The following is a 17050-nucleotide window of genomic DNA, read 5'->3' on the forward strand; positions in this document are numbered from 1 at the left end:
TGAGAAAATGTCAATATTTGCTCAGTACATATTGTAATATTTGCTATTGAAAGAAATATCTGATTTTGGAATCATTCCAAATGAAGAATAATGCAAAAAAAATACTGTATATAGGAATATTTTTGGCAGGTATGATCATATATTTTATATATACTGGTACATATAGGCAAGCAAAGCACACTTGTTTTATGAGGAGTACTTTTATTTGAGTGAAACAAAACAAAACAAGACAAATACAAGAAAATGACGTTGCTTTTCTTAGTGGGTTTTTCTCGACGACACCTGCAAAATAAAACAAGTACATTTAAATAGAAACCCTAGGTGTGTGACGACTGTTTTGAATAGTTAACCTTGTATGTTTTTGTGACACCAAAGGCAGTTTGGAGCCATTTTTTGTGGTGCGTTTAAAACCACTGTACACCATTGTACGCAAATCCACCAAACAAATGTGTTTTATGACATTATCAATGACAATTAACCCTATTTTGTCTAATCTTTGCATTTTTACATCAAAGGGAGCGCTTTGAAAGAACCGGGAGCTGAAATTTCACCCACATGGTGACTACATGTCAAACTTTAACATGGCACAAGCACTTAGTTATCGCACTACCAGCAGTGTGCCATCCCTAGGCTAAAATACTGCAAGAATGATGTGGAAACAAATGATCCAAAAAGGTCAAAACCTGCACAAGGGTTATGTACTATTTAAGTGCTATATTTTCAAGGCGTCTCTAGGCACAACTGACCCTGAGCCGCCACAGGAGAAAGACCACAAAGACAGCGTAGGTGCAGCTCTTGGCGATGAGGACGGCGTACGATAGCTTGGCGCTCTGCGTCAACCTAAGGAAACTCTCTGGGGGACCGAAACGGGACAGCGTTGATAACCTTGGCAAAGTTCCATCACCTGGTAAAGACGCTTTGATTTGGAAAAAACAAAAACACTCACCTCGTTTCAGCCCGTCGTAAGGTGAGGCTAAAGAGAGGACAAGATAGTGATCAGGTCATGGAGATGATGACATCGTTAACATATCATCATCAAAGACACTTAAAATTTGTCAACATCAAAGGCAATTTAAGAAGTTTAAAACCTATCATGTTTCTGTTTACATCTAAAATAACTGAAAGGATTTTGTAAAAAAAACTTTTTGGAAACGTCAAAGATGTTTTAGATCTTTGATGAACAAGTTCATGTGTTTGTCAATATCAAAGACAATTTCCAAAGTACTACACAATTTTTTTTTTGTAAACATAGAAGATGATCATCAGTACTTCAACCAAATCTTTGCGTTTGCAAACATCTAAGATGCTGTCTTTGATTCTGTTTGCATAAACAGAAAAGGTCATTTATTTTATGTGTTTTTTTTTGAAAATGCAAACTAAAAAGTTTTTTGATCATTAAATGCAATTTTTCTAAGACAACTTGATTCATATAATTTCGAAAAGAAAGGAAATGATGTGAACTAGTTCATTTTAATTTCCGCATGTTAAACATCAAAGACAAAATACAATCTTACATCAACTCTGCCATTTTTTTTTAACTTAAATGTGTTGTTTTTGAGGAACCGAGTCTTAGTTTAGTTTTATAGATAAAAACTGTATGTTTTTGTCAATTCAATTTCATCATCACTGAACATATCTAGTTAAGTTACCGTCAAAGAATACAGGTTTTTTTATTTTTACATTTATGTATAAGCATCATAAACAATTCACTTTTTGAAATACTTGATGTTTTTTGTGATTGTTAAAAGTAAATACCTTTCAAAATCAAAGACAATAACTAGTCTTTGATTTACCAAATATATACTTTTTTTTTAAATTTACCATCAAAGATATTTTAGTATATTTTCGTTTTTTACATTTAAGATGATTTACAATCTTTGGTAAACCTAATGTGGGGATTTTTTTTCATAAAATGAAAGCCAATTTAGTGTCTTTGATTAACGTAATAAAGGTTTTTGGATACATGCGATTGGAAACCCCCTAAACAATTTCAGATCTTGAAAAAAAAAAATAAGTGCGCATTCGTGATTATTTATATCACAATTTCAAGTTGAAAAAAAAAAGCTAAAGTCACCATCTTCGCCGTAGATCGACTCGGAATACTCGTCATATTTCTCGCCGTCGAAAAAGGTCACGACGCAGGTGAATTTGCGGCGATTGTGAAACCACTCTTTGGCCGGGACCCTGAGCCTGCTGGTGATGATGTAGCCGGCCCCTCGCCGTTGGGCCTCGGGGTCCGTAGCCACGCCCCTTTCCCTCTTCTGACCGTCTACCATCCAGACCACTCTGACGTGGTCGGGATAAAAGTCGGTGGCCGCGCAGACCAGCGTCTTCTTCTTGTCCCGTGTGTCCTTCTCGTTGGTGCATTCGTGTTTGGAAGGCGGGAATAACGTCACCTTGGGCGGTGTGATTTTGGCATTTGGTTCTGTGGGGAGGCAGCACAAAGACTATCGATATGATCAGTGGTATTATTATTCTTCATAAACAGACAATCTAATGATTCTTTCATTAATACCGTCGATGAGTCTTTGAAGAGCTAGCGTACCTCATTTTGTCAAGGACAAAATAGCCTTCAATGAAAATCGGGAGCATCAGAGATGATTGACAGTCAAAACCACCATTTTTTTAATGACATCAAAGACTACTTCGTCAGTGAACTGAAATGTGCGTTTATGTAAACATGCACAGTTGAAGCAACGCATTTCGTAAGCATTTAAGGCTACAATCTTCAATTAATTTTTATTTTTATTTTAACATCAAAGATGGGTTACATCCTTCAAACCTTACGCATATGTTGTAAACAACAAAGTAGATTCCGAGTCTGTTTTTTGATGACGTCAGAGACTGCTTTGATTGCCGTTTTATTTGCGTGTTTATGTAAAGATGAAAGACGATTTAGTCTTTAATTAACCTAAGATATATGTTTTGCAAACATCAGAGACACTTTACTAACATCAAAGACCCAAAGATTAATTATTTTTTAAAGAAACACATATGTATTGTTTAAAAAACAACATTTTCACTGAGCACATAGAAAAACCCATTATAGTCTTCAATTCAAAATGTACCTGTTTTGCTAACATCAAAGACTAGCGTCTTTATTTATCTGAAGCATATGTTAACATCAAAGATGATTTACACTTTCAAACTTTACATATATGTTGTAAACAACAAAGTGGGTTTCGAGTCTATTTTTGGAGTCTATCCGAGTCAGACTACTTTGTTTTCAGTTATATTTGTGTTAGTCTTTAATTAACTAAACCTACATGCTTTGATCAAAGACCCCACTCAAAAAAATGTATACTTATCTACATTTGGGAAATAAGAAAAAATATGTAAATATATGATTATAACACCAAATACTATTTAGTTTCCCTGAGCACAACAAAGACCCTTGACAATATTCAATTAACAATGGGCTTGTTTTGTTAACATCAAAGACTCGGGTATTTAATTAACTAAAGCATGTTTGATTTGATCAAATATGATTCACAGCCTTCAAACTTTACACAGTTATTGTAAATAACAAAGTAGATTCCGAGTCTGTTTTTGCTAACACGCGTGCCTATACATGTTTTAACATCAAAGACCCCAAAACAAATTGTAACTTAAGTGTTTTTGATCACTACAAAGGCTGTTTATTTTTCGCTGCATATCAAAGACCCACTACAGTGATCAATGAACTATGTTTTTGTTTTGTTAAAATCAAAGACCCAGGTCTTTAGTTACCTAAAGAATGTTTTATATTAACATCAATAATAATTAGAGTCCTCAAAGAACCTTACATGCACGTTCTGTAAACGACAAAGCCGATGTTGATTGTCATGCAAATTTTCTTGTAAACAAAGATAACTATGAACTTTTCTAGTAATAAAGACCAGTAATAACGACTTTTGTTCGTATCAAAGACATTCAAACTATTCAATGAATTTTTCCTGAGCATTGAAAATGATTTGAGTTTCCACCAAAGCAATCAAAGTCAAATATACAAAGCGAGAGACTCAATTTAAGGATCGACTTGTGGTTACATCTCAAGCAAAACGTTTCTTGCAGCTGCAAAGTTCCCACATGAACAGATTAAAAAAAAAAAAAAAAGCCAAAACCCTTGCAGAAACCTCCACTTCAGACCGATTTCAACAACTTTAGAAATAACTTCACCCAAATCAACACTTCTCACCATTCAGTCAAAAATAAAAAGCCCTTGAAGACAGGCAACTCAGCCGCTTGCCTCATAAAAAAACAAACAAACAAAAAAAGCTATAAGCCTGTGTTTTCCTTACCTAAAACAGTGAGTTTGGTTCCTGCACCGAAAAAAGCTCTGTCGTACGAGCACAGAGACGCCAAGCTGCTACAGAAACCTCTCCACCTCGAAACGCTTACGCGTGCAGAAACCTATTTTGTCAGACGGATCCCTTAAAAGACAGGTGGCAAACTCGAAGCCCGAGGCCCGGATTCGGCCTCGCTAGATCATTTTATGTGGCCTGTAAATACTGATTTTTCTGGCTAAAATATCAAACTTGCAATTTGTTTTCAACTTCTAAATATTTGGAGGGATTAAAAAACAACCAATTTTGTTGCCAATCTCTCTTTTAAACACTTTTTACCGGCTCCTGATCTCAAAACTAAGTAAGTGTGTTAACTCAGAAACTCGGGACATCATTTTTTTAAGAGTCCAGACATTAAATCCCAGATACTTAAGTAATAAATCGATACTTTAGTACATTGAGGGCATTATTTTCCAGATACTTAAGTATATCTGGGATTGAATGTTCGGACTCTTAAAAAAACGTGAAATTACGTCCCCTGGCATTGAATGAGTTAATATTTGACTTGTCATTTCGGCCCTCTGACAGAAACTTTAACTACAATATGCCCCAAGATAAAAATGAGTTTCACACTTTTGCCATTGAGTTCTCAACAGAAAATAAATAAATACATAAAAAAATATAAAAATGATCTGGGCTTTTAACACAGCAAATGCATTTTTGGAAACTAGAACCAATGCATGTGGTTGCATGCTTGTGCAATACTTTGTCCAATCCTTTGAGCTTACATCAAAGGCATTTCACATCATTCGGCAGCACAGGCAGCTGAAATTTCACCCAGATAGTGACAACATGTCAAAGTTCTATATGGCACAAAACTTAGTTATCGCACTACCGGGCGAGTGCCATCCCTTGGCTAAAATACTATGAAAATGACGTGGAAGAAAAAGAACCAAATAATGCACAAGGGTGAACATGCATTTTCAACAAAATCAATTTGCAGGCTTCAATTAAACTAACATACGTTTCTCAAACATATCAAAGGCAATTTCATGTGGAACAAACCTTACGTACATTTTTTTTTACTTAAAGGCATTCTGTTTCCAATTAAAACTGTAAACATCAAATATGTAAATGTGATGCAGTTTTTGCATACTTCTTGTTATGCATTTTCTTTTTGAACTTAACATAGGTGTTTAAATACCAACAATGACTTATATATTTTACAAATTTTTAGTTAACAGTAACTCTAACTTATGGATTTTGTAAAATTTGTAATTTGTGATTCATCTTACGTATCATTTCAAGGATTTATTAGACCTATTGTACTTGTTTTGGTTGATATTGTTGACATTTTTGAGTCATTAGTGTACTTAAACATCAAATAACAATTTCTTCAATGACCTGTTGTCATTGTTTCGTAAAGAAAGACTTTTCAACGAACCGAACAATTTTTTCCACTCAAGCCGCTTCCTGATAAACAAGTTCATTCAAATCCCTGTCAATCTTTCTGCATCACCAAAAACTTGAATAGCAGAATTAACAGTAACAATAACATCCCTTTAGAACATAAAACAAGACACAGCTGCTCATTTTCTGCCAACATAATTTCATATAAGACCAATTTTCCTTACATTCCGCAATCCTCGCAATCCGTCAAAGCACTCATTTTTACTATTTCAGGTCTGTATAATTTCCTCTGACTTGTTCCTGTGTCTTACCTAAAACGGTTAACTTTGTTCCTGCGCAAAACAAAGCTTCACCTGCACTGTCTCGTGTGTAAAACAGCACATGACAAAGAATTTTCAGAAGCTATGGTTTCAAATGCAAGTCGTTTTCTTGACATTTCTTCATGTCTTACCTAGAACTGTCAACCTTGTTCCTGCGCCAAAAAAAGCCCTGTAAGACGAAGTATCACAGTGGAGGTGGCCAGTGCAAAAAAAGTACTCATAACAGAGTTGATTTCCGGACACTTTCGTTTCACGTAAAACAAGTTTTCCTTTTTTGGGAAATTCAGAAAGCTTTTGCATTTTTTCTGAGACATATTCCTGTGTCTTACCTAAAACTGTCAACCTTGTTCCGGCGCCAAAGAAAACTTGAGATCCTGTATAACCGACACGCTGTAGATTTCTGATACGTGAAACCACCTGCAGCGACGTATTTACTATCGCCTCAGTTTCTTTATATATATTTTTTTCGGGGAAATTCAGAGAGCGATTAATTTCCCGACATCAGCTTGTTCCTGTCTTACCGAGAATTGCCAACAATTGTCCCTATGCCAAAGAAAGTCTTTATCGTCAGTAGAGTCAGCAGTGCAGCTTGCTGGTACACACATCCATGCAGCCATTATTTCTTCCCAATTTTACCTTCGTATAAAATCGGTATTATTGATGTTGGCTTTTCCCGAGTTCTTACCTAGAACAGTTAATCTTGTTCCTGCTCCAAAAAATGCTTCAGAAGAATATGAGACACAGTGCAGGTAAACAGTGCACTAAACCATGCTAGACACACCCCAACTCCTTCACAAGAACTTTTTGCGGTTTCTCTAGAATGTGGTCTAGAATGGTTAAAACTTGAGGCCATCGGGAATACTGGCAGATCCCCGAGCGGCCGGTCCACCCACTGAACCACTTAGCGTCCAAAAACGTTTTCTAAGAATGTAACACGAACCTGACTTCAACTTTGAGACTGCCCAAATCCAATTTTAACTCGGTCTGTTGTGTCAAATCGTAAAAAAATCTATTAAAAATCCACGACTTAAGTTTTAAAACTTGATTTAAAAAAATAAAGTAACAATGGGGAAAAAAAGTCATTTTGACAGAACAACCCACACATTTTTATTCTTTTGACAAAACAGCACAAACTCAAATGCTTGGTCAGCCAATCTTTTTTTTTTTTTTTTCACTTGACCCATTAAATGGGTGAGTCAAATCATACATTTTTAAGGGTCAAGGTTCACGCTTTACTGGTGAATTTTTTACTTTTATTGATGAGCGACATTGTCCTTCATTGCAATCATTTTCACTTTCACCATAATCACATACACCTGGATCACCTTCACCGTAAGAGCTGAAAACAATATTCAAACATGTACAAATGTAATTTCAAAACATCGTCCCGATTATAATCTATCATATATGAAATAAAAAGAAACAGGTAATAAAAACACACCTTTTGCCTCTTCGGAGGGACTTGCTTGCGACCAACGGCTAAACCAAGCTACCTTTTACCTATACTGCAAAACCGGAAGTGCAAAGGAAAAATAAAAGTCCAACAGTAACCGGAAAATGTTTTCAGGCATTAAAATCTTAGAGGAAAACGTGGCCGTAAATTCTAAGCATATGGTTATTTACAGTGCCTATTAGAGCTGAAAACCCAATCACATTTCTCCTTATCATTGCGCATTTTTTAATATTGAAACATAAAATCGACAAATATACACACACAACCTTTTTGCATTAAAGGCAACCTTTTTGCATTAAAAAGAAAACACAGATAGAAAGAGTTATGTAAGCCTCTTACAAGCACCAGTTCGGTGAGGCAGCAGCATTTTGGAGCAACTGAAGGGAGGACGGTCTTAAAATGAAAAAAAAAATCACACAAATCTGAAAAAACATGGTCAACAAAACAGAAGGGTACATTGACACACATTCGAGATCTGGAGCCCCGAAGATTTAAGCAGAACGAGACTTCCATCTTCTCATGTCTGATGGCAGCATTATTTGTGAGGGAGGTTTTTGTACAGCCCTTCTATGGGTTTGTATCACCGTGGCCCCCTGTATACACAGTGTGTACACTTTGTTCAAAAACCTGCATGGGAGTTTTTCATGCTTTTTGCCACCCCCCGCAACCACCATCACCTCATCGTCCTCACCTGCCGCTCGTATCTCTGCGTGCATCTCTCCAAGGTTGCTCCTGCTATATTTGTTGCCAAGGAAAGAAGCTGAGCCTACTCACACTCTCCCATCCACTACAAAGAGTTGATTGATTTACCTTTTTAAACATTTATTTACATATTTTTGCCAAGAAATACTAATTATAAGTACTATTATTTTTTAACTCTTCTTTTTTTTCTTTTCAAGGTCCACAAGGTATACAAGGCTTCTAATATGACAATACAATTCTTTTCCTGCAAAAAAAAACAAAAACAAATGAACAAATCATTTGACCTATTGTCTTCTCATAGAAATAATTGTCAAATGTTTTCACTTCTAGCTATTGTTCTGCCCACCAGAACCACACTGCAGTGTTTGCAAGGCCTGGTGAAGGTGTCTTATTTTGCTTGTGCAACTTTTTTATTTTTCAAATGAGCCCTTAAGCAACATTTCCATGTAAAACTTTGTAAATGTCTTTTTTTGCGCACTAGAGACTTCCCTCTCAGATATGTTGCAGTTAGCGGCGTTTAGCTCCCACAGGAAGTAAATATAAGTGAATTTACAGTTTGTTTGTTTTTTAAAGTTTTATAATATTTACATTAACCACCAAAGTTATCCAACTGTTAAAGTAACAGTGTTAACTTTGTAGATTTAAATTTTAGCCCTATTGTTAAAAAAAGACTGTCAAAAGTTAAAGTATTAACTATGGAAATGAATTAAAACGTGATGAAGTGTTAAAATTGACTCAGTTTTACATAATATTCATTGAAAAATTAAAAAAAAAATGTGTGCCTTTTGCTAGTTTTGTTCAACAGTTGTATTTTACTGGAAAAGAATTAGAAAAGAAAATAATGATATTAAACGACCAAAAAAGGTATCACAACAGCCTTGCAAATATATTTTTTATTGAATGATTTTGTTACTTGTAAGAGTACAACCACCAAAATAGTCATTGAAAAATGTGATTAATCCTTTTTAATTATGGAATGTATTGCAGTTTATATATATATATATATATATATATATATATATATATATATATATATATATATATATATATATATATATATATATATATATATATATATATATATATATATATATATGTGTGTGTGTGTGTGTGTGTGTGTGTGTGTGTGTGTGTGTATTTTTGTTTTCATTTTTCCCTAGAAAAATGCATGTATACTGCCAAAAGAAAGAACATATATTTAACATGGCAATATATACATAAACAGTGTAAGTAAAAACAGCCAGTGAAAAAATGTTTTAGACAACTTGGTTGAAGTAAAAAACAAACAAACAATAAAACAGACTATTCCGATACATTTTATTTATAAGTTTTAAATTGGAATCCTCAAAATTAGGGCAAAAAATGTGATCAAGAAATCCCCAATATAGATCCATCCATCCCATTTACTATAGCCGTCTAACCTTACAAGGGTCGCAGGCTTGCTGGTGCCTATCCCAGCTGACTTCTGGCAGTAGGTGGGAGACATCCTTAACTGGTTGCCAGCCAATTGCAGGGTACACAATACATCTCCCATGCATGTTTTTGGTGTACGGGAGGAAGCGAGAACCCACGCGGGCTTGGGGAGAACATGCAAACTCCAGACAGGAAGGCCGAAGGGAGGTGAATTTGAACCCGGGTCCCTTAACTGCGAGACAGATGCGCTATCCGCCGCTTAATATACAGTATGCTTGGTGTGTTTTTTGAGCCAACAAAAGCAGTCCTATAAATTTTGGTGGAGGCTAATCTACTCTTGCTATTCTTGCTCATTTTTGCTAGTCACATCACAGTTTACTGCCCTAGCCTGCGAATCGCGTTCTCTGTCTTTTGAAGTGACAAATGTGTCAAGTGTCTTCAGCCTTGCGTTTTTGTGGGGCACCGTCGGGCCTCTTCACGGCTGTGTGTACTGGCTGAGGCGAGAAAATGGCTGCTGTCGCCAATCCATCTGTACGTCACGATGCGGAGGTACGCCGCCTCCCCGCCGTTGCCGCTCACGGAGACGCGACCCCTAAAGGGCGGCTCCACCGACGTCTTGTCGTAGTTGACCAGGGCCACTAGCTCCAAAGGTCGGGCCTTCCCTGACATCCGCCTGTACCACTGAATGGTGTCGCAGTTGCGGAGCTTGTGCGTGAAGTTCAGCGTGACTTCACCGTCGTCCGCTTTCCTAAAAACGTTGCGGGGGGTTTGGAAAACCATCTCGACTCGATTCACTTTTCCGTCTGAAAATAATCATGGAAATGCGTCAATGGTTTTGCGGTATTTTGTCCAGTCGTTTCTTTGAACTTCACATCAGAAGAAAAGCATTTAAAGAAGACGCTCGGGAGCTGAAATTACACCCAGTTGGTGACAACCAGGAGTGTATCATCCCTTGGCGGGATGAGGAAGAAAATGAACCAGAAGTGCAGGCAAGGGTGAAACACGTCAAATGGCGATGAGGAGTTGTACCTATCATCCAGATCGTGTTGGCCGTGAAGATAACAAGGAAATGTTGCGGCTTCATAGTCAAAATGAAAAGAGACAAGGGGATCCGCGTTTCAGGAAGTACGACAGGAAGTGATGTAGATCAGCGGTTCTCAACCTTTTTTCAGTGCTGTACTTCCTCTGAAACATATTTTCAGCCAGGTAACTTAAAACATGCAATCAGTGTCTGATTTATTCAACTTTAGACACTTTCAAATTTCATTTGTGTTGGTCCCAAAAAAAAAAAAAAAAAAAAATCAACCTAAAGTGTCCTTTTTTGGACCATTGAAGAAATCTGTTATCTAAATTAAATAATTAATAAATATTTTTCAATGAAAAAATAATCTATATAAAGTGTCAGACCTGTTCCCAAAAAGAAATACCTATAAATAAATATTTGTCCCCCCCAAAATAATCAACATAAAGTGTCTTACCTATTCAAAGGAAATTATTAAAATTCAATATTTGTCCAGAGAAAAAATATTCAACTTAAAGTGTCCTTTTTGGAGGGGCATATTAGATACCTGTTCACAAAACTAAATCAGTAATTTAATTACTAATAGAAATAACTCAATAAATATTTTTCCACAAAAAAATAATCAATATAAAGTGTCACACCTATTCCCCCAAAAAATAATCAACATAAAGTGTCATGCCTGTTCTCAAAAAGAAATAATTAGGAATAACTACTTGTCCACAGAAAAATATTCAGCTTAAAGTGTCCTCTTTTGGGATCATAACTTGACAGGTAACGAGAGGTGGCCCCTAACGAGTTGGGTCGAACCATTCTAGCATGGGGGAGAATCTGGCTTTTTGCAATAATGAAATTGAATAACTTACTGAACATTTTATAAGAACTTATATTTCCACGAAACAGTTAATTATTTCAATAATCATTTTAGAAAGATTTTAGCTTGTTTATTTAAAATTTATTTTGAAATTCCTTCAAGTACTTCTAGTACCCCCATTTGAGATGTCGACACAACGCTCCTGACTTTTGATTCCGTGCTTTTGCAAGTTTCAACAATGATTCTGTTCTCAACACCCAAGAAACGAAAGAAATTAAGACCGAATCCAAGACGACTGGACGAGCTTGTCGTACGTTTCTGGCGAGCAAGTTAGCAACCGCCAGATGAACCTCCCTGTTTAATACCAGGTGCAGGGTGGCGGCGCTTATGTGGTTTTAGATCATGATGTGAAAGAAGGGCTCGAAGCATGATAAAGGTTTATGACTTAACGATTTAGCTAACATTGCACCGTGGCTAGCTGCACAATAGTAAATGGCGCTGCTATTGACGTTCAGATCGGGGATGATCATCTCGCAGGGTTTGCCCGGTTCTGCGCTCCCCTCCAACTTGACGTCTTCCTGGCCGGGCTCCATCGTGGGGGTTTTGAAGTACATGTACCCAATGAACTGCATGACGGTACCGCTATGTCGATACCACAGCAACACGTTGTAGCTGGTTATGCTGTGAGAACACTGAAGCGTGGCCGAGAAGCCCGTCGCCTCGATGATATCGGCGGGAGTTTGTGTGACATCCAGGCCTGGAAGAGAGGAAAAAAAAAATACAAAATTGTATAGTTAGAAGTTAACTAAAAAAACGTTACTTATTTCGTATAATTGAATTTGAATGTACGTTTTTGAAAACATCTGAGGGTTTTAGCTGAACCTAAAGTAAACTTCAAACATTATTTAAATTCTTGGATGAATTGGAAATCTTTTTATTCATAAGCATAGGATAGCATGTAGCGTCCCTAACAATTTGTCAACGCTAACAATTTGTCCAACAACCAACTTTTAATTAAAAAAAAAATCTATTTTTAATCCGTTACTTCGCAGACATCAAATATTATTTGAGTCCATTCTGAAGAGAAATACAAAAATTTTGTTAGGGTATTTCTGTATGGATGACATTTGATGTTACCTGCTAGCAGAGTCACGCTGGCTGCAAAGCTCAGCAACAGGAGGAACATCACGTTGTCAGGTTTACTTGAGCTCGCTATGATCTACGTTCGCAACCCATCTGATAAAGAGTCGCAGCTGAAGCAAGCTGATTGGTTGAGAACCAGTGGCTCACAACTGCTGGTAGGGTTCCTGTTAACGTCCTTTCACGTCAATGGCACACAAAGTGTTAAATCCAAATGCACATTGCATTCACTTGGGAGGGGAAATAAAAACCTTTTCATTTATTTTTGGCCGTTGTTTTTTCAAATGTTTTTTGTTTTTCAATAATGTTTTTCAATAAAGTCATTTTTAATTTAGAATTATTTTTAAATAAAGTTTTCAATAATTATTTTTCAATACATATACTTTACTGCCTTTTGGAACATTTTCCCTTTTTTTTTTTTGCAATAATGTGGTCAGTAAAGGAAATGCAGTAATTTCCTTCTCTGAACCATTTTTTCTTTTCTTTCGCTGTTTATACATCTATCTACCTAGCTAGTTATCTAGTTCAAGCTATCAAGCTATACCAGCGATCCCCAACCGCCGGTCCGTGGATCAACTGGTACCGGGCCGAAATAATGACGTTTTGGAACTGATTTAGTTTATGTTTTAACAGTTAATTCATCTGTGCTTTGTTTGGCTTGATCTTAGTTTTTTGGCGCCGCCTCTGGCCGCTGTTGATATTACATTTTGCAACGAGGAAGGACGGTGTGGCAGTCAAGTGTTGACCGGTCCAATATAAATATTGATGTGTAATTAACCTAATTTTTTATTTTGTAACCAAGAAAGTATTTTGTTTTCACTTCACGTTATGGTTGTGTTTTTGTTAGATTTCTATGTAACTTTGATGAAACTGATGTGATCGGTCAATAATATGACAAGAGCTAGCTGCCTTGCTAAAAGAGTTAGCGAGTTAGCTGTTGCAAAAAAAGGGTTATTAGTGTTCTCAAGCTAACAAGAGCAAGCAAAATCAGGAAAACTAATATGATGAAATCGGCTTCACGCTGTGCGTCCACGAAACAGTGCTCCGTTTTCTCAAGTCTCTATATTGAAACACATATGATGTATTTCGAAAGAAATCCGTGATTTTGCATCGCAAAGAATTTGAAAACTTTTGTTTGTTTTATCAAGGTCTATTTTCGTCCTCAACGAACGCAATGTAGTTTTCTGTAAACTTCTAAGATGATCCTGAAGTTGGATCCAGGTGTGTGATGGTATCGGGGGTGCTTGTGGGACTTATCAGTAAATTAAGGTGGGGTGGGGGGATTTATGTGCGTGATAGGGTTTGTGTTCTAGTGATTTAGTAAAATACTGCATCGTGGGAGCTAGCTGCACAGTAATAAATGGCGCTGCTATTGACGTACAGCTCTGGGATGAACATCTTGCAGGTTTTGCCAGCGTCTGCGCTCCCTTCCAATTTGATGTCCTCCTGGCCAGGCTCCATCTTGGCGCTTCCGTAGTACATATACCCGATAAGCTGCATGCTCATGCCTCGCTGTTGGTACCACAGTATTGCATAGTAGCCCTCTATACTGTGAGAACATTGAAGTGTGGCCGGGGTGCCCGTTGCCTCGATGATGTCAGCGGGAGTTTGTGTGACATACAGGCCTGAAAATGAGAGGGAAAAAAAAGGCTTTTTGTATATACTTAGAATGTAACTAAAAAAACGTTTTTCGTTCAGTATAACAGTTTTCGTGTACATTTTTGAAAACATGAAAAATGATTTTAGCTGAAGTTGTAAACTTCAAACGTTTTATATACTACGATGAATTTAAAATGTTTTGACTCATAAACATACCTTTTTAGAGTTCCTGAAGATTATAACACAGGCTATTCACATTTAATATTAATTTTGGTACATCAAATTACTTATTTAGAACCTTCAAAGGACCCATCAAAGGTAATTAGTCTCTGAACTTCCCATCCTGAAGAAAATATAATTATTAGGTTTTAGTAGAGTATTTCTGTTTTGATGCCTTTTGATGTTACCTGCTAGCAGAGTCACACTGGCGGCAAAGCTCAGTAACAAGAGGAACATCGCGTCGTCAGGTTTAATTGACGTCACTATGATCTACGCTTGCGACTTATCTGATATAGAGCAGCTGCTGAAGCAAGCTGATTGGTTGAGAGCCAGTGGCTTGCCACCTCTTTTAACTCTTTCGGTGCCAAGCCTTATTGGAAAAGGAAAGTTCTAGGGGGCCGGTCTATTTAGCATTTTCACTCACCTTTCAAGGTCTACATAAATATGGGTGCTGCCACATGAAAGACTTGAAGACTTGACTTCCATTCTTCAGTTAGAATTGATGTAAGTAATAGCTAGGTAATAGTCTGGAAAGACTGCCATCTGATGGTCACAGTTAGCACTACGGTGCTCAATTGGCTTATTTTAGGTAAGCATTAGTCAAGGGTGTCAGCTCTTCTCCATAAAAAAAACAAAACGTATTTAACCAGAATTGTATTATTATTAGCATTTTAAAGGACAACAATTCTTGTCCATGGCAATAAATTAGTTAACTGCTTTAGGACTAAAGGAAATGTAGTTATTTTGTTCTCTAAATCACTATTTTTTTCTTTTCTTTCGCAGTCGCTCTTTCTCTATATCTACCTACTGTATCTAGTTATCTAGCTAGCTAGCTATAGCTAACTATAAATATTTATGTCTGACAAACCTAATCTGTTATTTTGTAACCATTAGAGACTACTTTGTTTTCACTTCACCTAATGGTTGTGTTTTCGTTACAAGGTGATTCTCGATGAACCTGAAGTAATCGGTTAACTAGATGAGCTAGCGGGCTTGCTAAGAGAATTAACAAGTTAGCCGGTGCGAAAAAGGGTTAAATATCTCAAGCTAACAAGAGCAAGCCGAAAAACATGTATTGTGAAAAACAGTTTAACACTATTTGTTCACAATGCGGTGCTAATCTCTGCAAACTATTCAGCAATTATCTTGAAACAAGTAGTTTTCTGTAAACGTTGAAGATGATCCTTAACAAACGTGTAAGGGGGGGTGTTAGTCAAGAGTGCTCAGAATAGTTTGATCCAGGTGTGTGGTGGTATCAGGGGTGCATGTGGGGCTTATCAGCAAATTAAAGGGGGGGTACGTGTGCGATAGTTTATGACCTAATGATTTTACACAAGACTACATCGTGGTAGCTGCACAGTAATAAATGGCACTGCTATTGAAGTGTAGCTCTGAGATGATCATCTTGCACGTTTTGCCAGATTCTGCGCTCCCCTCCAACTTGAAGTCCTCCAGGCCAGGCTCCATCTTGGCGCTTCCGTAGTACATATACCCGATGTGTCGCATGCTCATGCCATGCTGTTGGTACCACATTATTGTGTTGTAGATTCTTATGGTGTGAGAACAATGAAGAATGGCTGAACGTCCAGCTGCCTCGATGATTTCGGTCGGCGTTTGTGTGACATTCAGGCCTAAAGGACAAAAAAAACAAATTCAGTCAACAAAACTAACACACATTTTCGTCTAATCTGCTTTGAAACTTGATGTTTTCAGAAACATTGAAGATAATAACACGGTTTTCGACATTTAAGATGACCATAGAGAACCATCAAAGGACCTAATGTTTACCTCGTAAACATCAAAGATCATTTGGTCTTCAATGCCCCTAATGTTCACCTTTTAAAAAATAACATTGAGCCTTTTGATTTCATGTACTTTCTGTCCTAGGAAGGTAAAACAATATTAGCTTAATATTGCCGTGTCAATGATACCTGCTAGCAGAGTCACGCTGGCTGTAAAACTCAGCAACAAGAGGAACATCACGTCATCTGGTTCATTTGATCTTCACTCTCAACTTATCTGATATCTGAAGAGCAGAGGTTGAAGCAAGATGATTGGTTGAGAACCAGTGGCTTGCAATTTCCTTTGACTGTTTTTTTGGCAGGAAAGGAAATGCACTTATTCCTTTCTCTGAACCATTCTTTTTCTTTTCTTTCTCTCTCGCACTCTATCCTTCCATTCCTGCATGTGTCCATCCGTTTATTTACGCTAGCTAACTACTAAGCTATATATAACATAGCTACTAAGATATACAGTGGAACCCCTACATACGCACGCTTTTGTACACGAAATATTAAATTTACGTGTAAAATTTGTTGCTTCATAAAACGAGTAATAAAAAAAAAAACATTATATTAAAGTTCAAGTGGAATCAAAGCTAATGTTTACAGCCATTTTTTCTGAGAAAAATGTGATGAAAATTAAAGTTTCAATGTGATCAGTTTTTATTTGATCAAATAAAGTTCAAGTGGAATTAAAATGATTGTTTAGAGCCATTTTTCTCTGTCATTTGCAATACATCTACTGATCATTTAGTTGTTTTTTTTTGAAAGGTAAGGTACAATAAAAAAAAAAGAAATATGGCATTTATTTCGAGCTTGGAACAAATTAGGCAATTTACATGTAAAATGTGATTCATGATAAGAATGATTCAGGATACAAACTGCACTCCGGAACAGATAAAATTCGTATTTAGAG

The 17050-nt window shown here is 36.8% G+C and overlaps 3 protein-coding genes across 4 annotated transcripts; all 3 read right to left on the reverse strand.

Moving 5' to 3' along the window:
- Positions 1–181: 181 nt before the first annotated feature.
- LOC148412771 (T-cell receptor beta-1 chain C region) lies at positions 182–7482 on the reverse strand. Its single transcript, XM_088433572.1, has 5 exons — positions 7437–7482; positions 2075–2425; positions 947–973; positions 747–853; positions 182–282 (listed from the first exon to the last, which is right to left on the reverse strand). The coding sequence occupies exons 2-5, from the start codon at positions 2274–2276 to the stop codon at positions 259–261; spliced, it is 360 nt and encodes a 119-aa protein (XP_088289698.1). The 5' UTR covers positions 2277–2425; positions 7437–7482; the 3' UTR covers positions 182–258.
- A 1791-nt stretch (positions 7483–9273) lies between these two features.
- LOC148412772 (uncharacterized) lies at positions 9274–12140 on the reverse strand. 2 transcript variants are annotated; one of them, XM_088433570.1, is made up of 3 exons: positions 12014–12140; positions 10593–10748; positions 9274–10366 (listed from the first exon to the last, which is right to left on the reverse strand). In XM_088433570.1, the coding sequence occupies exons 2-3, from the start codon at positions 10645–10647 to the stop codon at positions 10002–10004; spliced, it is 420 nt and encodes a 139-aa protein (XP_088289696.1). In that variant the 5' UTR covers positions 10648–10748; positions 12014–12140; the 3' UTR covers positions 9274–10001. The 2 variants fall into 2 exon arrangements, with proteins under 2 accessions (XP_088289696.1, XP_088289695.1); XM_088433569.1 differs by lacking the exon at positions 12014–12140 and adding an exon at positions 11846–11969.
- LOC148412773 (uncharacterized) lies at positions 12038–15041 on the reverse strand. Its single transcript, XM_088433571.1, has 3 exons — positions 14542–15041; positions 13917–14160; positions 12038–12152 (listed from the first exon to the last, which is right to left on the reverse strand). Exons 1-3 carry the CDS (start codon positions 14588–14590, stop codon positions 12038–12040), a joined length of 408 nt encoding a protein of 135 aa, XP_088289697.1. The 5' UTR covers positions 14591–15041.
- Positions 15042–17050: the final 2009 nt, after the last annotated feature.

Source organism: Hippichthys cyanospilos, chromosome 14 (assembly GCF_059441005.1).
Source record: "Hippichthys cyanospilos isolate Australia breed blue-spotted pipefish chromosome 14, RoL_Hcya_1.0, whole genome shotgun sequence".
NCBI classification, from domain to species: domain Eukaryota; kingdom Metazoa; phylum Chordata; class Actinopteri; order Syngnathiformes; family Syngnathidae; genus Hippichthys; species Hippichthys cyanospilos.

Excerpts from the sequence above, each read along its gene's own strand:
- LOC148412771 (XM_088433572.1), bottom strand. The coding sequence starts at position 2,276 with ATGGTAGACGGTCAGAAGAGGGAAAGGGGCGTGGCTACGGACCCCGAG. Across the intron at positions 974-2,074 it reads GTCGATCTACGGCGAAGATG|CCTCACCTTACGACGGGCTG; the intron begins GTGACTTTAGCT and ends TCCTCTCTTTAG. Across the intron at positions 854-946 it reads TTACGACGGGCTGAAACGAG|AGAGTTTCCTTAGGTTGACG; the intron begins GTGAGTGTTTTT and ends TCGGTCCCCCAG.
- LOC148412772 (XM_088433570.1), bottom strand. The coding sequence starts at position 10,647 with ATGAAGCCGCAACATTTCCTTGTTATCTTCACGGCCAACACGATCTGG. Across the intron at positions 10,367-10,592 it reads CAACACGATCTGGATGATAG|ACGGAAAAGTGAATCGAGTC; the intron begins GTACAACTCCTC and ends GATTATTTTCAG.
- LOC148412773 (XM_088433571.1), bottom strand. The coding sequence starts at position 14,590 with ATGTTCCTCTTGTTACTGAGCTTTGCCGCCAGTGTGACTCTGCTAGCA. Across the intron at positions 14,161-14,541 it reads CAGTGTGACTCTGCTAGCAG|GCCTGTATGTCACACAAACT; the intron begins GTAACATCAAAA and ends TCTCATTTTCAG. Across the intron at positions 12,153-13,916 it reads AAGATGTTCATCCCAGAGCT|GCCTGGATGTCACACAAACT; the intron begins GTACGTCAATAG and ends CCTCTCTTCCAG.